The sequence below is a fragment of the Anguilla anguilla genome, chromosome 7, assembly GCF_013347855.1.
Source record: "Anguilla anguilla isolate fAngAng1 chromosome 7, fAngAng1.pri, whole genome shotgun sequence".
NCBI lineage: Eukaryota > Metazoa > Chordata > Actinopteri > Anguilliformes > Anguillidae > Anguilla > Anguilla anguilla.
Window position 1 is genome coordinate 38,984,531 of NC_049207.1, and position 27,345 is coordinate 39,011,875.

General features: G+C 42.2%; 1 protein-coding gene across 6 annotated transcripts in view; it reads right to left on the bottom strand.

The window, feature by feature from the left end:
• LOC118231837 (probable phospholipid-transporting ATPase IA) overlaps positions 1 to 27,345 on the bottom strand; it is a 114,286-nt gene that overhangs the window by 32,025 nt on the left and 54,916 nt on the right. For all 6 annotated transcript variants that reach the window (XM_035426133.1, XM_035426131.1, XM_035426135.1 and 3 more), the window contains 11 exons: positions 25,570 to 25,642; positions 24,044 to 24,149; positions 22,001 to 22,083; positions 20,047 to 20,096; positions 18,895 to 18,964; positions 17,099 to 17,183; positions 16,147 to 16,286; positions 13,737 to 13,875; positions 8,466 to 8,530; positions 1,569 to 1,741; positions 1,017 to 1,200 (listed from right to left, as the gene is read on the bottom strand). In XM_035426133.1, the coding sequence (XP_035282024.1) occupies positions 1,017 to 1,200; positions 1,569 to 1,741; positions 8,466 to 8,530; positions 13,737 to 13,875; positions 16,147 to 16,286; positions 17,099 to 17,183; positions 18,895 to 18,964; positions 20,047 to 20,096; positions 22,001 to 22,083; positions 24,044 to 24,149; positions 25,570 to 25,642 (1,168 nt within the window). The remainder of the gene's footprint in view (positions 1 to 1,016; positions 1,201 to 1,568; positions 1,742 to 8,465; positions 8,531 to 13,736; positions 13,876 to 16,146; positions 16,287 to 17,098; positions 17,184 to 18,894; positions 18,965 to 20,046; positions 20,097 to 22,000; positions 22,084 to 24,043; positions 24,150 to 25,569; positions 25,643 to 27,345) is intronic.

A 27,345-nucleotide genomic window follows, 5' to 3' on the forward strand; every position in this document is an offset into this window, starting at 1 on the left:
GGTTAATAATGTTCACTCGGTTGCGGTCGAAATGTTGTAGCGGCCTCTGGTCTATTGAAAGCCAAATCAAAAGTCACGCCCCATTACTAATTTCTGATGGGTATTCAGAACCTTTAAATGTCATGAAGTGTTGTGAAAACCTTGGGGACTTAAACTAGACTGTACTAAACACAGAGGATATGCCACAGTTCTTAGAGGTAGTGATCTACAGACATGGCCATACACTGCTCTCTTGCTCAACAGAGTTCTCCAACATGGCTATATAAAGTCTGGAAAGTGAAGTGCAGGAAAGGGATTAATTAAAACCAATTCCCTGTTGGTGAAAACACACTAAACAGGAGAGTGGCTCGTTTAGAGGAGAAAGCAGAATTTGCATGGTTGACACACTAACCACCTGAAATCGTATATGTAACAAGTAACAGGACAAGTAACAGGCATGGAACCAGATAGCTTGGAAACTCTACTGTAGTGAATGAGAAAATGGCTTTCGTTCCATGTAGTAAAACAAGCCTGTTTTCATCAAGGACCCCTGTATTTCACTGTCGAGAGTTCCTGCAGGCCATTGCACAACTGAAGACTAATGTAAAGTTCTCTGTTGCAGTAATCTAATGCCATAGCACAGAGAATGCCCTGTACAGTAGCATTCTGTTTGCTTTCTCTCCCTATGGCCACTGAAGCTGGGCTTGAGAAAAATAATAAATTTCGAACAGGAAATCCATGCACAGAGAACAAAAAAAGCATTCCCTCAAAGATGGTCACCGTGAATTCAGCGCCCCACTGCTGTGGTAGCGAATACAATGCAGTGCGTACCACATCTATGCCAAAGGGATGAATGCCAAAGGAGATTCAGAACAAATTAGAACCAAACTGGCCTTATGCCTAACGGCTGAAATTTATGAATCGGCCACACCTGTGAATTAACTGCTCTCCTGGGTAAAGCGATCAGCCATGTCTCTTTGCCAAAACTGCACGCCTGCCTGGGCCTGCGCACTCCTGGCCCCACCCCTCCCTCTCACCTGGGCAATGGAGTAGTCGGAGGAGTTGGCGGCCTGCAGGCCCTCGTTGCCCGAGATGCCCACGCCCACGTGCGCGGTCTGGATCATGCCCACGTCGTTCGCGCCGTCGCCGATGGCCAGCGTGATGACGCGCACCTGCTTCTTCACCATTTCCACCACTTCGGACTTCTGCAGCGGGGACACCCTGAAGCCCAGAAGGGAGCGCGCCGAATCGATTAGACCCGCAGCGATTCGCAGGAAATGCGCGGCCGTTTTTACGGAGAGCACCGCTAACGTCAAAGCAAATCTCGGCAGAGCGCACCACGGTTAGACAGGAACAGGTGTATATCACTCAAGGTTTTTTGCTAAACCCTACCCGTCCCCTTCCTCTGTTGAAAAGCTGTTTTGAAGTCATGCATCTCCTCTTTTCGCAAAGCCTCAGCAGAGATGGACAGAACCTCCTTTCCAGCGCAGCTGCTGTAGGTCGTCCTGCTGCGGGGCTGTCCCCATAAACCATACAAGGCCGGCCTGTGATGTGCATCTCAGTGACAGCCGTGCAGACGCACAGGTTACCTGCAGCAGATGACAGCCTTGCAGGACAGCGCCAAGTCCAAGAACAGCTGCCGAGCACCGAAGGCGAGGGCGTGCTCTAGCGTCTTTCCATCGATGATCAGGCCGAAATCACTCTCCTTGTGCAGGGGATTTCCCAGCATGCTGCAGTGCTGGTTGAGGGCCTCCCTTGTGCCCTGTGGAGAATTAGAGTGTCATTAACATGACAAAACAATATGTTTGGGTTCCACTGACAGGTAACTTAAAACAAACTGAGACTAGCCATAATAATGTTCATAAAAAAAACTAATATGAGCAATAACAATTATACTTTTGTTGGTATGTAAACAATTTTTTCTCCCTAATTCTTATGAAATTTCAACATCCAGTTGAATTTACTCAACTTGAAACCTGGCCCAAGTCCATGTCTCAAATAAACCTGGATCTTTTTACTGGCTACTGACTTCTTGAAAGAATATTTTTGGTACTTAAACTTTTGTCAGTAATACAGTCAAACATTCCTTCAAAAGCAAGTCATTATCATTCTTATAGCTGAACAAAAAGGAATACAGTGGTAAGGGTATGGTTTTGCTTAGTTTGGAAATACACAACACTATAAATATGTTTTATTTATGATTTATGAAATGTGAAATCATTCTGGTTTTTTTTTCGCTGGGAGAGGAGAATGGCCAAAAAGAATAGGTTTTTGCAGGGGACACCCAAACGTGTCCTTTTTTTAAAGAGATCCTTGCACGACAAATGTCTGGTGAAAAAAAAAAACCCTGAAAAATATGTCTGGTCATACAGCAGATTCCTAAGTATAATATTTCTCTCAGGATTGAAAACTTTGCTGCGCTAGAGATCAAAGTTGTTACCGTTCTCTCCTGCAGATATAAGTTATTACCTGTTCATAACTGCTGTTCACTGAGATTCATTACTCCGTGGAGCACACTTTTGTAAGACAGTAAATCAGTGACAGCCATGAAAAGGATATACGCTGTTTTCCTTAAAGGGGCTCATCTGTGCTCTTTAGAGGGCAGCTGCCCTCCGTGTTCTACATCACATGTCTCTTTAAGGCACCGAGATGTTTAACATTCCAGCCAAAGAAAAGTCAGCCTCATGTGGTTTGAGCTCAAAGTGCAGAATGGCTAGTCCACACAAAGTCATTTAATTCATGTCTAGCATCCCGTATGTCCCTTCATCCACAGGTGTTAATGCTGAGTAACAAAAATACCTTCTATTATTATTTTTTCATTGTCAAAGGGACATCTGTCATTCTTCCGGTCACTTTGTTGTTTACGTTATTTGTTTGGAGATCTTTAACAAACCCAAAAGAGCTCAACTTCAGCTCACAAAACCCAGGGACAAAGGTAATAATACATTTTGACACACCCTGTTAGCCCAGTTTGTGGATTATTATTGCGTATTATTACTCCAATATATGTCAAAATAATTAATAATTTCAATAGTATTATGTATAATTAATTTTATTGGCAGAACATCCCTCCCTATTTGTTGTGGGGAGGCAGGCTCACCAGAGGAAGTGCCATAAGTTGGTACTAAAGGTGAAGTGCTTCAATGCAACTAGGATTGATTAGTGTGTGGCCAATATACAAACAACAAAATATTAGTTCTGAATCTGATGTTCTTTTATCTTTAAAAAACAGCCACAGATCACCATTAACAAAACCCACACGTATGCACGCACATGCATATAAAATAGATTATAGGAAGACATACCGCAGGGACATAACCCCCATTGATTTATGAGTCATAAGGGGAAAGACCTTTCAGCACTTCTGTCTCCATCAATACTTTAGGCTTTTTCATGCATTTAAGCTAAATGAACACCTCCCTGTGTAATACAAGGAGAGTTGCCTCCGGTCTCTGATACATACATCCTGCACTATTCATTTTGGAACTAGGTACAGCCAGGCAGTGCGCTCGTTCCACAATGCTTACCCCCGTGAACAGCTGAATGCTGCACACATGAAACAGCCAAGCAAATGCTGTGAATGTCGATAGAAAGGCCAGCATCACACACCCAGAGAGGTCATGTGAGGATGCTAGGTGCCCCAATCATCAAACAGCCAATCTCATGCTCACATGAGCCCAGCTCCACTTCTCATTTTGGAAAAAAAACAAGCAAGAAAAAACAGAAAGTCGAAAGTCTCCCTCTCTTCCACAGTCGGTGTTCCTGGCAGGAAATGAATTGCTCGTTCAGCCGCTAAAAAGTCCCTCAACTCCATTAACTCAGGGGTCACGGTCTCCGAGCTGACAGAGCGAGTGCAGTATGGGGCTCGGTTATGAAATTGCCACAGACGCTGCCACGGCTAAGACTGGGAAAGAGTCATTAGCCCGTGGCGTGGTTCTATGAAAACAGACACCGAGCTCCTGCAACAACACGGCAAAAACATCTTTCTTTTACTGCTCCTCCGGAGAGGAAAACCATGGCTCATTCCATGACTGTGGCCACGCATACATTATCATCAAAGATGGATAAACAAACAGGGGACTCAGCTCATTAACGCCGCCGGGCACGGCCGTACCGCTGGCCCTAGCTGGGTATGCTGCGGTTTTCAGTCAGAATGGAACAACACGCTACACGCAAAACCCGACTTGAGACCACAAGGTCTCACTTTTTCCTGCTAAGGCCCAGATAACTTTCTCATTTCTGCATGCACACCATACTCAGGTTAACAGGCTGCCCTGGCTGGAAATGGCTTTTAATTTTTCATGTTGTACTGCGCCTTCTCTTTTTGCCGAATGCACTTGAGCCAAAAAGCATGATAAATCTGGAGACCGCATTCTTGCATTTGGATGATTTGACCCATTTGAAGATCTCAGATAAAGATTCAAGAAAGATACAATGAAAACCAACTCCGAATTGTTCCAGCCAATTTTTTTCCCTACAGCTTCAGCATGAGCCAGACGAGCACTGCAGCCAGCTGGTTCGGAGAAAAGTTCACAATTTTCTGACTTGTGATAATCCTCTGCTAGAACTAATGAAGTGAATGAGTTTTTATACTGCTGCTTTCCCAAGGGGTTTCACAGCGAGCGGGCCAGATGCACACAGAGAGCGCTCATGAGAATAAGATGTACGCAGACAGCAGAGGGGGCAGGCAGCCATGTTGGCTGAGAGCTCTTACTCTGTTCTGCTATTCTGTCCCAAGGGTGACACACCTCCCACAGGACACACCGGGCAGTTTGGCTTGGCTGAGAGGTGACGGAGTGACCCCTGCCAATGAGCAGAGGGCTTCCAAAGCCGCGGAGTCACCTGCCAAAGCGCGGGGGCTATGCTGGCAGCACCTGAACGAGGCCAGATACGCTGCCTCTTTGATTGATGGAGCAACCTCAAGGCTTCACCAAGCCCGCAGAACCACCGCGGTCTCGGAAAACAGAAAGAAAGCAAACAGACCGAGATTATCTGACCACGGTGGCTGGCAGCTCAGGGGGAAAAAAAAACAGCAATGAGTAATGAGTGACTGGATAATGCATATCTTCTGAAGCTGCTTTACTAAGTGTATAAATACGCGCAAGGGGAATTTTCCTACAAATAAATATCTGAACAGACGCGTGGAAGAAGGAGAGAGAAAGAGAGCGTGTGTATGTTTGTGTGTGTGTGTGTGTGTGTTTGTGTACGTGTGCGCGTGTGTACGCGTGTGTGTTTGTGTAATCGTGTGTCCATGTGTATGTGAGCACGAGCGTGTCTGTCCATCCAGGGGGATTACAGGTCTCAAATGAGCCCTTTCACTGATGATTAGTGTTGCCTCAGGTGTTGGCTACAGATTTAGCCAGACAGACACCCTCCCTGACCGGACCCCGTAGAACCCTAACGACCGTTGGAGCGCAAGACTCGGGGCATGCGGGGGGGCGAGCGGTTGGGTGTGGGGGGGGGGGGGGGTTCAGCCGCTTCAAAGCCGCGGATCGTGCCTTCGGGGACCCCTCGGCCCTCTACTGGTATAACAAAGCTGGGAAACCCGAGCTAAGGGAAATATTTGGAGCGCGGTGCATCGGGTGTCACAGAAACTGAGAGAGGGGTAGAGAGGAAATGAATGAGAGGGGATCTAATGAGAAGGTCCAGGAGGAGGCCTTTCCAGGTAATGTGGGGCAATAGGGGCAGGTCAAACGACATGCGTACGCATCACCTGACAACATCTGACTGACGCGGGTTTGCTGGCAAATGGGAAAAAAGCTCCTGTAATTAGGCCCAAGAGTGCACAATATGTCCGCATACCCCAAGCTACTTTGAGTTATACCAATAAGGCACATATATCACGGTTCACTGAAAATCATCAAGTTTCCAATGGAGTGGTTTGATTAAATAAAAACAATGTCACATTCCTGTGCAATAAAACATGCTTAATGCCTTTTTTGACATATTCATGAACGGATTTCCCCTTTAACAGCACTAGAAATTTAAGTTTAAGTTCATCTGGGTAGTTAGAAACTGCCCGCTCATGGACCGACCGCCTTTCCACCATTCAAAGTTCCCATAATGAAGTCATGTCTTTTCTGACACCGCAAGAACCTCTTGTGCAAGCTGTAAATTCACATTATTATTATTATCATTTCTGAGAGAACAGGGAAATGGTTGTTTCTGTTGTCAAGTACAGGTACAGGCAGGTCCTGCACCGTGTCATACATAGCTTTTAAAACCGTGCTGCACTACATTAAATGTGGCACACCACATCAGTACTAGGCGCCGATATATTAATGATATTATTGTCACTGTTTTATAGCCAAAACCAAGATGCTGCATAGGCCATTGTAGGAGAAGAGCACCATTTTCCCACTGCAAGGCGAACGGGACGTGCACTGCATGTGCTTTGGGCCTCTTCCGTGCACCTGTTGCCAAACTAGGCCGCAGGGACATAACCCCCATTGATTTATGGGTCATAAGGGGAAAGACCTTTCAGCACTTCTGTCTCCATCAATACTTCAGGCTTTTTCATACATTTAAGCCTTTCAGATTTTGGTGTTGCAACCCTGGAACAGTTCCAACTTACGCTGAATTAAGTTAACTCATGCGCTGGAGAGAACGCTGTCAACGATGCATTTGAACACTTGCTGTTCCGTGATAGTTTAACGGTGATGGTTATCGGACATACTTTGCCTTACAAGGCAAACATCTGTAAGCAACCGTGCAGGCCAGTTTGGGTGGATGCATGTGTATGCACGTATGCACACATGGAAGAACACACATGCACTAAGCACATGGATGGAAACACACAAACACACACATCCATACGCACAAACAAAAATGCACACACAAATGCACACGCACGTGCATATACACACACACAAACACTCCCTACAGTGTGTCCAGGGTGAGCTGGGCGTCTACTGCTGCCGTCAACACAAAGAAGTGGATGTGAACATGAGTAGAACATGGGCCTTCCTCTTTGTCCCCTGCATCTTTCTTATCCATGCCTTTCCCTCTACTTTTCCTCTCCTCCAGTTCTACTTTTCACTTCTCTTTTTTCAGTCCTCCTCCCCTCTGTGTTTTAGTAAGACTGCAACTTAAAAAGCTGCTTAATACTTTATAAGCACAGGCTTCTCTTTCCCAGGGTCTTATTTACAGATAATTGCCCATTTATAGTGAATGAACAATTGCCTATACAAGGAAGACAGGTGCGAGTCAAACTGAAATCTATATTGTTGTCACATCCTCACATCACCAGTCTGACATACTATGTGTCTGCCAGTGGTAGTGTTCTCTCCTTCCCCTGTAATAGGGGGTATTTCTACCCTCAGCCCAAAAACCTGAAGTATGGTGGTGCCCCCTACAGGGCCCCGTCTGTTTAATTTTACAAGGGTTAAAGAAGGCAGCTGTCCTCTCTGAGTGGCAGATCTATCAACCCTGCAGTGAAGCTTTCTGGGTTGACTTTGTCTCACAGGCTCTAAGCTGCAATCCCACAAATTACCTGGGTCAAAGTTCAGAACTCAGTGCTTGGGAGAAGTCTCTTTAAGCCCACCAGCTCAACAACCGTGTTATGACAACCGTAATAGTCCCAGAGAGAGAAGGAGAGAGGTATATAAATTGAGAATGGAGACCAAGAGAAAGAAAGGAAAAGAGGGAATTTCAGGAGGAGAGGGCCACAGATGGTTTGTACTACAACCCTCCTCAGCAACACTGATTCAAAATGCTAATATGAAGTTTAGAGGCTACAAATGTTTCATTTCAGGCAATCATTAACTCCCTGAACTGGACAGAAAAATCACTGTCACAGTGTGTTTGCATGTGTCTCAAACAGTGAGCTTTGCCTCTCCAACATGTCTTCTACGGTATGTTGTTTGTGAAGGTTCAGTGTAGAGAGGGAATTGGAATTACACACTGTTGGGATCTAAAGGGGAACAATCCCAAACAAAGAAAACAAATACTGTAATGTTTGAAAAAAAATATAAATATATCCCTAAGCAGACATCGTGCAAAGTTATGTTAAATAATAATAAAAGCAAATGCTTTATTCAGGAAAGGCCTTCTATAGTGAGGGTCACTGATATACTGCTGTAATCTCCATAAAGATATGACCATTTAATACTTTTGTATTTACTGTGCAAAAATATTTCTTTCCCTTTCTTAGAAGTAAGCTGAATGACACATGTCCGAAGTTTAACTACCAAGGTTAGAGCATGAAATGATTAAAAGTGGTTTTAAATTGTATTTCTCACATGTTCTGATTACATTTTTCTGATGTTATACAATTGATATTTGCAGCTGAACATAATTTACTTAACTTCCTGACAAAGGTGGTATTTAAGTAACCAAAACTACAATTTTATTGCTAATTAATTATCAATGGACTCCTCAATTGTTAAATATTATATTTTAAAAAGTACCAAGTTATTAATAGGTTGTTAAATAATTAAATGTTTTCTAGCAAAATAAACGAGCTATAGAGCCCACAGCACACTCACGTCAAGTGAATCTTCATTTACCACCAGGAGGACCATGTTCTTGGTAAGCAGTTTGCAGGAATGTCCTGTGGAAACAGAAAGAAAAGAGGACAAATCAGGTATGGCCACCAGTGTGAGCTTCTGATATGACCAATAAATCAGACCAATCAGAACACAATGAATTAGGTATGTCTGAGGTGTGGAACCAATCAATCAAGGCAAAAATAAGGTGTAGCCTACTGTTCAATAACGTATTTACACCTTTGGAATTTTCTTCTCACATCTAAATTCAGTTCAGCCTGGGAAAGTCATGCAAAAATAAGATATGTTGCAGAGATACATATCATATATTTTCACTGGACTGCTTTAAATGCATATTTTTAATGCTTAAGACAACACAAAAAATGGAAAACATTCTTTTGGTCAATTAGATTGTATGCTTTTATGTTAAAAAAAAAAATATATATATACGATCTATTTCACAAAAATATGTTTCTTTGTCAGGAAACGCACCAAAAAATGGCGGGACTATGCACAAATAGGGCTGAAATTCCCACATGGTTCACCAGATATGGATGTAAATACCCGCAAATTAAAACCGACAGTCTACATTTTAACCTCATTGTTTAACTTCAAATCCAATGCGCTGGAGTACAGTGCCAAAACTACAAAAATTGTGTCACTGTCCAAGTACTTACAGACTGAGCTGTACATACAGTACTTGACAGAGGCCAGGAAATCAGCTTCTATTTGCTCAATACACTGTTGTTTTCATGAAAAACAAGAAAGAAATGCTGTCTCCTTGACCTTATTTTAACGCCTTCTTCATTGGTATGCGATAATGATAACTGCTGATTATGTTAAGGAAAACAGCGTAAGTAGACAGCCAGACACATGAACCACACAGGGCAGCACCTACCACACAGGAAGTTTTAATAATCGACAGGGCCCAAACACACAACTGTAGCTACAGTACAATGAACACCCCAAGGGAATTTATTTATCACTACATGGGTCTCTCCATTCAGGGTAAGTGCACCCATGGGGCCAGATAATACCACCGTCCAACAAACATCTAGTGCTGCAGCACGGCGTAGTGGTAACCGGAAGGTTGAGGGTTTGATTCCCAGGTGGGCAGCCGACTACAGACCTTCCTCTAATTCTCCCTTTATTGCTTCTGTGTAATTAGCTGGGAAGGGACTCTGGCTAGAGGGGAAGAGAGAGGGATTCTGCGTTTACTTCTGGTGTAAGGCAATCTTCCAGGATTCTTCTGGCCAAATGAGTACAGCGAGACGACCGCGGACAATTTTCTGGCCCAATCACATCTCTCTTCCTCGCATAGCTGTTCCTTTGGGATTTTCTGGCCTCAAACATCTTAAAGCTGGATGAACAGGCAGTTGTGGTTCAAGGGAGAGGGGGTGGGGGCTTCAAATATTTACCAGGGCACAGAAAATGTGTCCCTCACTTCCGTAACCCCAACTCCTGAATCCATCTCCGCCTATTTGCAATGTGCCTCACTATTAGATTACAAAATATGTCGACGAAACGGGCCGTTTAATAATGAAAACAAATGCCGAAATTACTCACAGTTTTGTGTGAGGGGGGGATTCATGCATTTCATGGCACAGGGATGGGGGTAAGGGGGAGAGAGTCATGTGACAAACACATTCTAACCACAACTGACCTAGAACTGGCTCCTACACTTCAGACCATTATAACTCCATGTCAATCATACAGACTGGCAGTGAATTTCTTAAAACAACTACTATATAGAATAATTGGCTTGTCTTTTATTTCAAAGGCCAAATGATAATTTTATAGCAGCTTAAAAAGTAACCTTTGCAACCACACAACTTGTGTTCTGCAGCACTTGTGTGAAATTGATGTTACATAGTTTTTAAATACCGCAGCAGTTATTCGAGGTACTGTAACATGTTCTACTTGAACTGCATTACAAAGTTGGAGTATGAAAAACAGAGCCCTTAGTCCCATAGTCTTTACCCTGATTTCCCAAACTATCAATCTATTTCTTATTCCCCTGAGTTTGAGATTGTAATAGCTTGTTTTGGTCTGTATTCCAGGGCACGTGAAGCACTAAAACTGCGCTTGTCGGTTAAAAATGACCTTCATGACTGTAGACTCATAAGAAATCAAACATCAACACAACCTCAATAGATTTAAGTACTGCTTGTGACAGTGTGACACTTCTGTGACACAACCTTGGAGATATAATCTACTCACACACCTGAGCTTCAAATCAGATATTGGTACTCTATGAGAATCCGTTACTGTATGGCTTCTGTACCCTTTTGACAAATCATAATCTTATGAATTATTTTATCATTTAAAATAGCCAGTCCTCTCATCCATAGAGCTGGTCACAATTAGCATGGTGCTAGTTAATCTTGCACTGGTATACTGTAGGACAATATCTGAATAAAAACACATTGATATATTTTAAACATTAAAAAACGTGTTTTCCCTGTGTTGCAAGCTGACAGGGGAAATCTCTTCTATGGCACAGACAAACTAAAATCATGGGCAGTTTAAGAAACCATTTGAAAACTGAACCTGACTCGTAACACTTACTTTCCCCTTTTTCTGAATGAAGCTATGGTTTAATGCTTCCTGCATGTTTTCATACACACTGATTATTTTAAATTCTCTATTATTTCATTTTTCTGGTTGCCACTGCTGCCGTTTTCACCATTTTTTTTATTTTGCGTGTTGCTGCGTTGTGGTCACTCTGCTAGCTGATTTACCCAGCTGAGCTGCTCATTCTGCATTTTTATCACTTTTACTAATATACTGCATACAGAATGTGATTATTACATACATAGCATTTTCTGTAAGGTGATTTGAGTTTTAGAAAATAGCTCTATAAAATTACATGATCACAATTAAGATTAAGCTTTATACAATTAAGCTTATGATGATGATGATTATTGTTGTTGTTGTTGTTGTTTTTGCAATTGTGCTGAAATTAAATTGTTGGGGTTGGAGATTTAAACTGAGATTGGCTGACGCCTGTGTCAGATGCTTTTAAAGCATGTTGTGATTCTCTAAATCTCACACAAATAATCAATTCCCCTACTAGACCAAATCTCAAATGTCCAGGGAAGTCTTCACTTATTGATCTTATCTTAACAAACGCTCTTTTGAAATACTCTGCAGCTGGTGATTTCCCCAATGACATAAGCGATCACTGTTTAATAGCAGCTATCATCGATGTTAAGACCCCTAAGTGTAGACCTCGTTTTGTGCAAAGATGGCATATGAAGGTTTAGGGTTAAGGTTAGGGTTAGTTGAAAAGGGCTTTTTTGCATAATTTATTTTATTTTGACTCAAACAGAATTGTACTTTTTGATGATGTCGATATTGCCTGGAAGTTTTTCCAAACCAGCTAAAAAAAAATGTTTTTTAACAAACATGCTCCTATCCCTAAGTATAGAATTAAAGGGTGAGATAACCGCTGGATTAGAGCCAAGCTCTTGAGCATGCTCCATGAACATAATATGACCTGAGCCAATCATGCCCTGGTGGGGCAAAGACAGTCGTGGCCTACAGTTCTGTAGCCTCATGGTCATAGTCAACGAATGATATAGCCTTGACATTGCTAATTCTGGGCTATACGGCTCAGCTTGTACTCAGGCCCTCTACCTGAGCCACTCTGAGTCCCTTATCGGATCCTGATTTTTACCACGTCCAGCAAGTTTTTACTCTTCCTGTTCAAACTGGACCTTTTTTTTAGGCTGTGACGCCATGGGGGGGGGGGGGGGGGGGGGGGGTGGAGCTGGAAGCGACACGTGTGCCTGGGCTTCAAAGAGAAGTAGGAAAACAAAGTAAATATTGAGAAGTTTCGCAGAGCAACCCATTTGGGCGTTGGACCTGAACAAACACGTTCCCCCACCGGCCCGGCAGGCACATTGGTTCTGAGGGAGAACACAAAGGGTAAATTCAGCCTGCCGGTAGGTGGCCCTGGGGCCTTTTAATACCCGTCCTTCCTGCCCTTGGCTGTGTGAGGCTGCCAGGTTTTAGCGATTTAGCTAATATCCCCACATCTAAGGGCTAACAGCCTGCAGATAATGCTGGATAACGGAGACCCCAGTACTACACATGTTCACATCCACCCCTCTACGCTGACAGCAACAATATACCCCTAGCTCACCCTGGACATACTGTAGGATGTGTGTGTGTGTGTGTGTGTGTGAGAGAGAGAGAGTGTGTGTGTGAGTGTGGTGTGTGTATTCAAATATATGGGTGTACAAGAGTGAACCTAAGTATGAATAAAAACTTCAATTGACACTTTCCTAAGAATCCTTTATCAATCAGTTGTGCTCCTCCTCCCATTTATATTCATGTGATGCATTTCCCTCCTGTTGGTCACCTTGTCTATATAGGTGAGACCACACCTGAACTTCCTTCTTTTAAGCCCAGATGAAGACCAGCTACTGTCAAATCATGCTGGCTTTTCTTATGTCCTGGCATTTTTAATAATAAAGCCATTACAATAAAGGCTTTTTAATCCATTATTTTCCTTCTGTTTTTATTTTTGTGTCTAGAACACCAATCAGATTTGCTTCACTACTTTGCTTTGTTCCCCCACTTCCAAGATCTTCTCAACTACATTTTTACAAGAGCACCCAGTTTTATTTATTTATTTATTTGTTTTTAATCAACAAAATAACTTTTGTTCAGTGTTATAAACTGAAATGGAGAGATACACCTTAGCACAATTTGAAAAACAATAGGAGCATATCCAACTTGCCTAAATCACGTCATGCGTATGTGTACATGTGAGGCTGCTATCTTGTCACTACAATGTCCACTTAGGAGATCACAGGCCACCATGCAATCTAAAAATAAAATAAAAACTAAAATGGATAATATTAACAAATAAATAAAAAATGTAGAGTATTGTCGGGAGACCAACAAAATAAGGACCACACAGCTAAACTTTGCAATGTTGTCAATAACAAAGCTTGTAGGCTAAGACTAACTTCTCAGAGGGGCAGATCCTGTATCAGAGAAATAAGATACCAAACCTATTTCAGATTTATGCCAGGCTTCACCCAGCATTTCAGGATTGGTTTCTTGGATGATGCCACGCCCGCAAATAAGACACATTTCTCATGTGTATGTTACAAGTGTCATCCCCAGAAAGGAACTAAGGGTCTTATTTTGCCTTTCAAAAACAATGGAATGACCTGCTGCTGGATATCAGTTCCCTAGCTGACCCTAAAAGGCAGGGACAGCGCAGCAGGAAGTGGGGGCAATGTGGGCGTGGCTCACCAATGTTGATGGCGGTCTCTTGCTTGTCCCCGGTCAGGATCCATATCTTGATGTCAGCTTTCATAAGGGTCTCAATTGTCTCTGGAACGTTGTCCTGGAGCTTGTCCTCGATGGCCGTCGCCCCCAGCAACTGCAGGTTCTGAAGACAGGGACAAGCGACACTGTTCATTTGGAGGGACCAGGAAACTACAATGTAATCTGGAGGGGTGGGGTTAATTTTCAAATGTTTACTGAATATTTAAAGAAATCTTATAAGTATCAAGCCCAAATTATGTATACATGCCAAAAACATCTAGTGGTGCATAAATACTGAAAGTAGTGTCGAAGTAGTGTCCCCCAGACTGGAGACAGAGGGGGGAACAAGAGCTGATATGATTTTGGTGAAGGGACTTCAAAATGGCGGTCAGGGGGAATGCCAAGAGAAGAAGTCTTTCACTCATCCCACATTTGGAGACACTTCAGATGACATAAAAAAACAAAAATAATAACGTACATAGAAACATTTGGGCATGGCATATGCTCGGGTGCGTGGTGTGTCTGCTCACACTAATGTGTTTTTCTCCGGAAACTGGCGGCCTCAGACAGAGCCACAACTGTGTTGAGAGCAGCACAGGTTTTGACGAGGCTCTGGAGAGCAGTGGCACCTGCTGAGAGACTGCCGTTTTCCCTTAAAGTACACCTCGGGATAACTATTAAAAGTGCTCTTTCACCCCACTTCTATATAGTTATACTTTTTAACATCCACGATCAGTATGGACATAATTGTGTTTTTGTCTGGGTATTCATATTTCTTAAATACTGTGTTCCTTGAAAGGCTCAGGTTCATAAACCTTTTTTCCCCCTAATATTAATACAATCAAAGTATCGGTGTCTACATATGTACATACTGTATGTATGTATGTATTTGTCCATTTGAAGAGATTGCTACGATTAGCCGGAGCAAAGCTAAGTTTTTGTGTAACGATGCATTCCACAGGGCACAGCACAAACACAGGTCCATGACCATGTTTCACTTCTTTAACACACAATTCACAGGGAATGGCAGATGTCATTTGTCATTCAGCAGCATACAAACAACTGCAGGAAAATCATTACAAGTTCATGTCAGGTTGGCTTAAATGTCAATGGCTTAAATTCAGCTTTTACAGGGTATAGAGCAGAGCATGTCTGTATTCTGTATTAAATTTAGTTACATTAAGAGCACAAGAAGTGCTTTCAGCATTTGTAATTTAACGAAATGCTCTGAAATCACTTGAAAAAACATGACCAAGCAATCACCATGACAGGGAAGTCATTAACATATCGTGCTTGCATGAACGGTGAAATTTAAAATTCTATGTTAACTGATGCTAAGTTAACTGAATATTGAACGCTTAAATGCTGAATTGGGTTCATTCTTTCAGTGTTGCAAACGGATTAAGAAACATTGCCCCAGGATGAACCAGAGATGCCACCTAGGGGCCAGGAGGCAGAGGTGCGCCCGTTCTCTCATGAAGGTGCGTTTTATGATGTTTAATTGAGCCCATTTGTTTGGGCGGGCCGGTCGGCCCTGTGTGTGTGATTTATGAGTGCGGCCGCCTGTGTTTGACTTGCACTTCGGAGAGAAATCGCAGCGCTTCACAGGGGAGCGATTGTGCACTGTGGCTCAGGACTGACTCACACCCTTCGGATATTGGGTTCCCCGCTCGCCTCTCGCATTAACCAGGTGGTCGGGGGGGGGGGGGGGGGGTCTGTCTGCAGATCGCCACAGCAGAAGCTTTGAAAGCCTGAACTTCGCTGCTCTGGCATGTTAAGTGCAGGGGAAAGTGAGGTGTCCGCTGTAATGGCTGTGCTCTGGTCAAAATGGGTTGACGTGAAAATCAACAAATCATTACGCAGCTTGCTTGCTCGGAAGGAACCTGAGGTGGCAACCGGCATGACTGTATGGTCCATTTATAAGGACGGGGGCAACTGAGGTGAGTTGCCTCGTTCCTGGGGTGAAGCTGGGATTCAAACCCGTAACCCCCTGAGGTGCTATACAAACGCATTGCTGAACAGAGAAGAACCTCTCAGACATGTCATTACAGGCACAATATTAAGAATTATAAAAAATTAACTCATTCTTCCTCTCTCAGCACTTGTTACAGTCTGTGGACTTTAAATAAGGGTCTAACTTCATTACATTAAGCTAAGTGGCCTTTCGTGATTCAGTGCTCTGGCCTTTTGAGATTTAATCTGGTTTAGAGAAATTTTGGTTAAAGGACGGTTCCTGGTTCCATAACAACGCTAGACACATGGTACATGTTTTTGCCTGTGTTAGGCTGTATGCATGTATGCATGCGTATATGTGTGAGTTTACATGCGCTTTGAGGATAAATGAGGTACAAGTGGTGAGGCCATTGGTAAGTGTTGGACAGAGTGACAGCCTGACCTTTTCGATGAGCTCGAAGCTTTCCTCCATCTTCAGTGCGCGATGATGTAGCGCAGTTGCAGCACGGTGGTACACCTCCATCCACTCCTGGTATGAGCCCTCCGAGATGTCGGCTACTGCATAGCACAGTGTGCGCAGCCCTAAGGAGAAAGAAGGCGGAGCCACACATGACCTCTGAATTCCAGGTAGGGCTATTCCACTGCAGCCATAGATATACAGCGACTTGCTTGGGCTTCCAATGGAAAATACTGATTAATGGCTGTACACTGGGAGAGCTTATTTTTAAGAAAACATGTTCTCCATCTAAAATCCAAAATAAGAAGCCGCTTTAACTTTATCAGGCTCTCTCTCTGTGCACATTGGTTTGGACTTTGTAATGTGTATGTAAATTCTAGTAATTCTAAGTCTATATTTGTAAGTGGGCAGCCATGCTATAGATAAGGCCCTCAGGAGTTATAGCAATATTTTACCCAAGCCGTTGGTAAGACGAATACATTACATTAGTTTGGCAGACACATATCCAAAGTGACATACAATAAGTGCGTACCGAAGGTCATTGGACAACTACAAAACACAGGTCCGATAAGATACAATACACATTATGTAAAAGTAATCCATAGCGATGAATACATTAATACCAGTTCACACAGTAGGCATAGGCTAGGTCAGAAAGTTATGACTAAGTCAAACTAGGGTGAGGCATGCTGACAAGATATAACAGACCAGCAACATCAAGATAATATTATAGGTGCAATATAAGTGTGGGATGAAGATACAAGTGTAACATGAAAGTGCTAGAGGATCAAGATAGAAATACACATACTGTACATACATACACAAATATACAATCATATATGATACCATGTAAAAAAAAAATTTGTGTTGTGTTTTGTGTATGTGTGTGTGTGTGTGTGTGTGTGTGTGAGAGAGAGAGAGAGAGAGAGATACTCACCTTCTGTGGCAAATTGCGCCAAGTGAGTCAGGGTGATTTCTTTATATTTAGAGGAGGCAGCCAGCCGATCATAGATGACAGTGTCCTGCAGGGAGAGAGAAGGCTGGTCACTTTTAACAAGCCCCTTGGCTACTCTAAACCAGCGTTTCTCAACCCTGATCCTGGGCCCCACTGTCTGCTGGTTTTTGTCACAGCCAATCAACAATTAACATTGTTGAAAATGTGTAAGTCCTACAATAATCGTGGTTAAACTTATTTTAATACAATACAGGTTTGGCCATTTGCTGTCAGTAAACTCCTATGATTTTACACAGTTGGTTTCAGGCTTCCACACTCTCAGAAAATGGGGCCCAACTGATTTACCTTGTCAGTTTGTAACTGAATCAGCTCGGAATTATTTGCCACTTACTACATACAGCATAGTTAATGAAAGCATAAGTTGGTCTGACTGAATGAAATTCCTGGGATGTGAACATGGAACACTTATTTTTAGGGCATACATAGCTATTTCTGGCATACTGTGGATTTACGAGGATAAATTGTCCTTCAATAGAAGTAACAGGTCTCATTAAGAACAATTAGTATCTAATCATGAGCAATTAGCAGCTCACTGCAATACAGAGCTTGTTACTACGTTTGGAACAAAAACCAGTTTACACACTGGACTCCCAGGACCAGGGTTGGGAAACACAGTTCTAGTGAACCAGTGGTTTTCGAATTCAGCCCTGTGACCTCTGTGTAGGCTGGTTTTCATTCAAACCACAATTGCAATCCCAGAATTTTAACAATCTGTTAATTTTTATTAATTACTCTTTTTGTGTTTGGAGGGATTATTTACCTTCATAAACAGATGTATTACAAAGGAGCCAATATAACACTAAATATAAGATATACAATTACCAACAATTCATCAATCAAAACATTTTCTTGATGAGTTGGCTATTCTAAGGTATAAACGAGGCAAGTGTTCTCTGAGTCCTTTTCTGGGCACTTGATATCTATGGCCAGATGGTAATAGTTTGCACTCTGAAAATTATGAATGGGAAAGGCCAGTATCTTGCAAGCAAATAATGTACTGCTTGGACAGGGATACGATTCTCTCCAGGGGCAAGCCTGCAATGTTACTACCTAATGGAGTTACACTGTCAAGTTTGTTCTTATTTCTGACAGAGCCAACACTCCTCCAGCACTGTATGCCGAAGGTTAGGACGCCCTGTTCGGAACTGGAACAGAACGGAAGCGCTAGTTTGGAATCGATTCCTCCTAGGAGTAGGATCAGGTTCAAAAACATGTTCTCGCACACTAAGTGCTTGTGCGCACTTGGTAGTGTGTAATACCAAGAAACCGGTGGATGCAAACCGCAAAATATGTGAGCGCGCGATACGAAAAAAGTGGCACACTCTCGTTTTTGCCTTGCAATTAACTTTCAACAGTAGGCGCATTGAGTGAATTTTGCGAGCGACTTCCTCACACATTTCAGACCGCTAGTCCAGCAATATTCTAGCTACTCATGTTTAGAGGATAAATGACTTCAACTGCAGCATACATTAGGAAAGGCAATTATGGATATAGCATACTTCAAAGCATGCATGACTGAGTTACATCCTCTGAATTATGCTAGTACACATTCATATTCCCATTTATTTATATGCTTACCTACTGTCACATATTTTCATATTTGAGCATATTTTAGCACTAGCATATGGTGGTTACAAACATCCATACTTTTGATAGTATGTAGACATCTATTTTAGAGCACGGGGTGTTCAGTGCATTGCCTGAAGAGAAATACTCACCGCCCCTTTGCAGTAAAGGCGGATCTTTCCGGACGGAGTTCGCATGATGACAGACATCCTTTTCCTGGAACTGAAGGGAGAGGGGCCAGAGCATAAGCGAGTCATTTGGAGGGGAAAACAGCATAATGCCAGCAAAACATCAACTGCAGTAAAATATCACAGTGAAGTGTTCTTGTTGAGGATGTGATTTTTGTCCAGCTCTGTCATGCCAAAAAATGACAAATCAAAAGTTTCAATGGGTTCAGTCTGGGTTGACCTAAACGTTTTAATTAGTAGAATTCTCTTGAAAAGAGACGGATAAGACCAATTAGGTCAGAACAATTTGGACAGTGGGTGGGAAAAGGTTAATAATTAATGCATCCTCTAAAAGATAATATATAAGTAATCTATAACAATGTAGTCTGCAGTGGTGCTACACTAAATCTTCGAGTCGATTACTGATTTCTGCATGTGTACACTAGTTTTGGGACAAAGGATATCAGAATGCAACAGACTTCTAACAGACTACTGCCAGCCACAACTTTAAGAAGATTTCTGGAAAACGAGCAAAACAGAGGCTGGAAATAAACGGTATTCCACTGCATGTTGCCTGAGAACAGCCAGTTCGGCTGAAATGCATTTCTTGAGCCATTGTGTTCATTAAATTACATCTGGGGATGACACATCTGTGGTTTTGAATGCCACTTCAGTATAATAAAGTTCTCCTAATTGTGTTAAGTCTATTACAGAATTATTTTTGCATATTGTTTTCCATTCATAGGGAATCAGAGATCTCTGGGAAACTTATGACAATTCATATGGGACTTCTGTGTCCCAGGAACAGTTTCTTTACCCATTTTGAAATTCACCTGTTTGGGTCAAAACTTAATACCCCTGAGCTCCAGAGTGTTGACTTATGAGACTGCTCTGAAATTTGTTAAAAGGGATAAAATGGTTTAAACTGCGGACAGTGCCCAATAAAATTACTATTACAAATACCATTATACCATTAACCTGTAATGTCACTAATGTATTTATGACCATCACTGAGGAGCTGGCTGACAGTTCTAATAGGTATAATAGGTATTGTTTCTCACCAACAGAGAATGAGCGGCAGTGGCCCTGCCACACTGATGACAAACAGCACAGATGTGCCCACCGGAGAAGACTTACCTTGTGAACTCTAGAACATTCAGCAGCTCGTATCTTTCCTCCCGGTCTAGCTGATGCACAGAACACAGAAAATGAAACAAAGTCCTCGATATCACGTCTGTCAATTCAGTGAGTCCAAAAAGAAAAGTACCTCATTACAAAATCACTCAAAATAGACAATAAGATTGCAGGACACTGGTTTTGGAAAAATCGTGCAGGCAAAAAAGTATTAAGACTAAATAAATAGCTGACAGAGGATACACAGGAAAAAAACACTAAATATCAGTTATACATAAATACCAGTTTGTCATTTTCATGCCCAACCACTAGATGCCAGCATTCAACAGATCATTCTGTTCAAATGCTTAAGTGGCTTTCATGTGATAATGTTGAGGTTTAATAAAAATTCAGATGGTTTTATTCAGGTGGAAAAACCACAGTTTTTTCAGATGGTTTGCACAATTCTGTTTCCTTGTCTGTAAATGCACATCAAATTTACTGACTTAACCAAACGTGGCTTTCCATATAGGTCAATTATCGGCTCTCAATCAAATCAAGGAAAAATTGAAAGTTCTGGCAATCTACTGGCCTGCTGCCATCTCTATGATAAGCGCAGCACAGAAGTATTTGTTTCTCTAAACTTCTCTCTAGATCTGAAACACCCTTTGTTTTCAGCTGCAATTCCAGAATGTTATTGCTCTTAGCTTGAGAAATATATTACACCCAGTATAATGATAACAGGCCTGAAGGGAACAGCATTTAAGCTGTATTACGTAAAATATTAACTGTCACTGCTGTGTTTTTTTGAACACAAAGAGTTAAAGACGGTAGGCTGGAGACTGTAACCATTAATTATGTGTTGAGGCAGACACCCCTGGAAATAGCCTAGTACTATTTCATATCCCTCAGAAAGTATTCATAAATCATCTCAGTACCATGGGAGAGAGACCATAATAACCTGAGCAGAGCGTGCACTGCGATAAGTAAGGATTCAATACCTGCACAATTACCATACCATGCTGCAAATTAAGAGTCTATAAAGGCATAGATACAGGGGAATTTAATGCAATCAATTGATTTATGGAGGCAGAATTGCATTGGGTATCCATTACGAAAATATGAAGGCAACTCAAGATGCTGCTTTAGAAAAAAAAAATGGATCACTGCTAATGTGTTGCAGCCTTAAGGAGTAAATCATGTGTCGCATATCACATGATGATATATGCTAGACTTTTGCCCAATGAATACAGCGATGTGCTCTTACTGGTTCATTCAGGTGGAAAGGCAATGCAATTATTTGAATTATTAATAGCATTTCTGGTTTCAGGGTCATTTTTTTCAGTTGTATCTGATTGAAATCTATTTTCGATAAAAAATTAAACCCAAGAAAAAAGTATTATTGACTGCACTATGTATTATTTTTTTTCTTAAAAAATAAATTTTTGCACCCAACCATAGCCACAATCATGCGTGAACCCCACTGCTGAGTCGGGAGAGTATAGATATCCGCACTTCTCCTCCAAAACGTGCTATCACCAGCTGCTTGCTTTCACACTGCAGACAACAGAGTGGAGTCGGAGGAAGACTTTTCATATGGCGCTTTGACATGTAGTCCACGGGTGCCCGATCAACCAGCCTAACTGACTGAATCCTCCCACGCACTTGGCGATGCAATTGCCAATTACATGTTGTCCTATGGAGCTACCAGCCACAGTCAGCACTGGCACGGTCTGGATTAGATCCAAGACTATGGGGCTCATCCATGCCCGCAGTAGAGGCCTTAATTGAATGAACCACCCAGCAGCAGTAGAATGCACTATATTAACCATGTATAATACAATCTTGCCAGGGCAATCTCTTTGGTGTGGTGCAACCCAACACTTTCCATAGTTTTCTATTTCCAACTATGAAACATTATTTTCCTCTAACAAAGAGCTTATAGTGCGCCATCAATCCTGTTGCATTGGGTACTCACACATTTGATGATGACGGAGTCCGGGGTTCGGCCAGAGAACACAAATCCGAGGTCCCTCGCTGCTCTCACCAGTGCTCCCTCATCTGGCAGAAACAGGGGGAGACCCAGTGTCATGAAAACCGGAAGTCCAAACCAAAATACCAACCACACAAGCCCAAACCAACTCACCAGCATTTGCACAATGAGTCCAAACCCGCATGCAAAAAAGCAGCACCAGGCGTCCATAAACAAACCACTTACAACGTGAGCTATACAATTACCTGACTTCAGTGATATCTGCCATAGCATCACCAACAGCAGCAACTGCAGCATTGTGTTGTATGGAATGGACTGTTATAGTGATATGTGTAATACAATCAACTGGATACAAAATATACACCTTATTTTCTACTGACCAACTTAGTGTGACACCTGACTATATTTATATACTCATAAAATCAACTGCTATAGCAGTATGTACCATACTTTCAACTGTTGACAGAAATACATATCATACATATTATGACACTATATATTATACCTATCATCCTTCTACAGCTGTACAAATAAAATGATAATATTAATTGGGCTTAGTTAAAAACAGACCAATAGGGGGAAAACAGCTAGTGATGGATCCATGAACTCTACATAACATCAGGTAGCACATCATTTCAGAAAAACAGGGCCTTTAAAACCAACCCATGGGATTCCAACTGAAATTATGAACACAAGTCCCCTGAAAAAAAGCAATCTCTCAATGGCAGAAATATGATAACAGGAATGGAGGTAAGTTGGGAAAAGGAGAATAGCAAGGAGAGAGTGTGAGAAACAGAAAGAGAATGAGAGTAAAATGGGGAAGGTGGTGGACTGATTCAGTGAAATTCACTGAAAATAACACAAAGGGAAGCACCAGTAGCAGCAGTGTAATTAATGAGAAGGCCAGGGAACACTGTCCCTGTGAGAGAGAAAAAAAGAGCAGGGAATTATTCCCTAATTATCTACTGTGGATAGTTCTAGAAGCACACAGGTATATTTTAGGGACAGTTTGTTCATTTTAATTAACGAAGCTCGTATTCAGAGGGGGAAAGAAAGCACGCTTCATGCAAGGTGTGCAGGTGGTGTTTTACTCTCAAGTGTACAATGTGGTATAAAGTGCTGGTTTTTCAAATATGTTCCAAGACAGGCTCCCGAGTGGCTTAGCCAGTAAACACAGTCACCATGAAGCATAGACTTAACATCCCGCTAGCAATAGAAGACTGAAGGAAATCTTTCGGAGAATTATTCCATGCTGAGAGTGTTTTATCAAAACAGATAGACATGCTTTTGGCTAAGAGCTACACTTCTGGGAATATTAAGAACATCAATTAATGTTTAGGTGTGACATGGACTTCACTAAAACATTCCATAATTCAGTCAGTAGTATAGTAAATTATGTCATATGTTTTCTGGCTTCCAGTTAATTCGTCCAAAATGGCTACAACTCTGTCAGAGTAATTTGGACACCATCAGAGTTCCTTTATTTCACTTTTCAGTGAGGATACTCAAATAGCCTAAGCTGGACTGATTTTGATGGTGGTTCATGGTACGGCCACTGCTAATAAATTCCAAAACTGTCCCATATGACACTCTACCACAATAAGTTCAGAGTTCAAGTTCAGTATTGAGGCACGCATTCGCACTTGTCTCGAAGCAGATAGTTTGTAGATCTGGTCAATTTAATTCATTATTAGGCTAGATGGCTGTAGGCAGTCCTGACAACCTGGTATTTTACTACTTATTTTACACACACCACTTCCTTATGGAACTGATATAATGTCATGTGGTGGAGAATATGGCTCTGGGGGTGTGGAGTGCTGGTGGGTGATCCTTGGGTGTGGAGTGTACAGGAGGATGTGGGTCTGGTAGTGCAGAGGGTGGGCAGACCAGATTGTTTTTAGGGGTGAACATGCTTCTAGAGGTGAGGATAGCGCAACTAACTCCGGGGCTACGAAGAGCTGATGGGGCGGAAGTGGTTTTAGAGGGAGAGTCGATACTTTTTGGGGGGGGGGGTGGGGGTGGTCGCACCTGGAGACGCCGCTTGGTAGATGATCTCGTCACCGGTCCGCTCTGGTACGGCAGTGTGGCAGACGGCCATCATGGTCATGAGCTCCAGGATGGTGGGCGCAGTGGGCTGCAGACACAAGAACACGCACATGCATGCTCACACTCAAAAAAACACACAGTCCTTTTCAGGGTCATTAATATAGCCAGGTACTCAACAGTATCGAGTGTGATGCAGGGTTATTGACTTGCTGGAGGCTTGCTGAAAACAAAAACACAGACTACAGTGAAAACCATACACTGTGCAGAAACTACTAACTCAACACTACTGATAACATTGTCAGGTTGACAAGAGACATGGTTGGAGCTGTTAACCCAGCAGGAAAGTTACTGAACATCAAGATGCAGGAGGTCAAGATGCTGAACATCAAGGTGCAGGAGGTCATATCTTTTTTTCACCAAACTGTGCCTATAAATAAAACAGGATCTTCAACTGGATAGCAGTATCACTTTAATCTTACGGCCGTTTCCCTCCGGCCTCGTATCTTTGGCAAGAGATAATCTTTCCAAACAGATTAGCATCAAGAACACCTGCCAAATGCCATAAAATCTCCATTGACCAGACATCAAACACTGTCTGCTTGCAATGGGTTTCTGTTGCCAATTGAATCAGACAGGGTGACACCCCTGTGACACTGTGCCGTTCTGTTTTTAATGAAAGCGTTAGGGGGATATGAAATATTGACACGGTGCTGAGTGTAGAGGCCGTCCAAGAGCAATATGCAGCCAGGGCAACAGTCCAGTATTCCTCATCTTATGCGATACGAACGGATTTATCAAGAACTTGTCCGCCGAAATGGACCAAACAAATAAGATGGTTTTTACATAAGACAAAGATTTTAACATGAACATTATGAATAAAACATCATATAAAGCATTATAAGCCACTGATATAAGAGTAACACCTGGCAGACACCATTCCATTCTTCCTCTTTTTCCAGACAAATATTGATGTCATTTTAAATATCTCTGGTAACTCAACGTGACAACCTGTGGGCTGTTATTGTCATAGTCTTTTCCCCTCAAGCCATGTACTAAACACTTGATGTTGTTAGTGATCACAGTGCCTCAAAGTCATGAAAAACCACAAAGAACTACTTAAAAATGCAGGGGTCAGACACAAGTCTGACAGACACTTCACGGTTCCCTCTCAGAATGGTGTCTCACTCTATCAGAAAAACGCAGACAGACAGAAGCAATCAAGGGGAACCAAACATGCGGTCATCTTGTTAAACTGCGGAAGAAAGTACGTTTAATGCGGAAAATACGTACGTTTAATTTTGTCAAAGACATGAGTTCAAGGATATTGCGCAGGGCTGATGTGACAATGTCATTTTTACTTGGAGTGGGATAGGTGGGTCCAACTACAGAGACATTCCTTGAAAATGTCTCTTTCCAGCTGAGAGTAGTGCAATTTATTCGGCTCAGGGGAATAATTCTCCGGCTACCTTGCTCTTTTGGGCACAGAGCTCATCGGCGGTCAAACTTACGTGGCCGCTCTGAAGGTTCTCCAGCAGGCTGGTGTCGTTAAATCCCTCCTCTTCGGCCATTTGCGCAGTGTGTCTACCAGAGAGAGAAGACAGGATTGTGAAACTTTGCTCTGCATGGGGGGCAGACCGTGTATCCACAGGTCAGTGCCAACACAGGATCTGCGTAAATAGGTTTTAAGTATGAGATACAATAGAACTAGAAGAAGAAGATAAAGGCGACCGTGTACTAAAGCATGCTTTCCTCAAGGCCATGTGCTTGCAACCATATTACACAGCATTGTTAATGAATAGAACACACACACAACTTCATGAATATACCGCCCTGAAGAGAAAAGTCTGAAGGAAACACACGGCAGGAAATGGGAGGGGAAATGTACACAAGAAGACTGAAGATTATTAGGTTAAATGAGACGGCTTTACATAATGGGTCTCAGATTTTGCTTAATTAATAATGTTTTTTCCCCTGCAAGCACTCATCTCCAAGAAACCAAAGCATTGCCATCCGTTGTCTTTCTATTTCTGGAATTAATCATGAATGGTGGGCAATCAGAACCAAAAAGAGTCAAAAACAAGACCAGTGAGTCATCAGGGAAGCTGACATTGAATGGAATGACAGACAATATATTCCACAATATATGCATAACATTGCATATACCCAACATGGGTCTGCCAATAACTGATATAACTGTCTGATATACACACATATGCTGCAGTCCTCTTGTTCATAGATCATCTCCAGTCAGTTCAGCTCAATGGTTTCGGGAACAGACAGACACTTTTCATCTGGTTTGAGCAACATTTGCACTTAAAAGTAAAGCATCTGTTTACATTTAACAACCTAGCATTGTCTCACAAAGCACCAATAAGTTCCTGGGAGATGAGATGCACTTCTAATAAATTAATAATTGCTTTACAGACAATATTCAATTAAAAAATGCTCTAAAACTGTATCTTAGCAGAGCTTACTCAAAATAAGGACATGAAAGAAACCGTTGGCATTTGGAATTTGAAACCCCCACTCTGGATCTAGAATCGGCACTCAAATTGAGAGGAATTGCAAGCACAGCGTCTTGGCCATTTTTAAAAGAATGAACAGATTTTCTTCCTGGAGTCAGTCTTATAGGCACACCACTGCACCTGCTTGGAGGCAATCTAACCATCTGGTGTGAAACTGATGAGGGAACGATGCATGGACTGGGACTCATTTTCAGAGCAGCAGTCAATGGTAATGCATGAGATGCAGCATGGAATGGGTAGGAAGGAGGAGGGGGGGATATGAGACTGGGAATGGTTCTTCAAAGGTGGGACACCATGTGTGAGACATGTACTTTGATGTCAGAGTCGTCGCCCCAACAGCAGTTGGTGGACCCTCAGTTCTGACAAATGAGATAAGGGGTTTTCAGTCCTCCCTCCACTGATGCCATAAATTATTTATCTTTTATAAACAAAAGCCCTCAGATATTATTTTATCTTTGGTTTACATGTACAGTATAGACAACAGCCCACAAAAAATCCATGTGTTCTACTGACTAAACAGTCACCCCAAAACTATAGTACATTGTCACAGAGGTCTCAGCAGAATTTGAGATCCCGTAATGATCTTACCACTCTGAACAGGAAGCAGAACAGGAAGGAGTTTTAAAAGAAGCTGTGTCAGATAATAAATGGTTGAAAGATGACTTCCTGCACAGAAAGAGTTTATTTAATGACCAAATACAAGTTATTGGAGTTATTGAGCACTTAACAAAAAAAAAAAAAAGTAGAATAAATTGACCA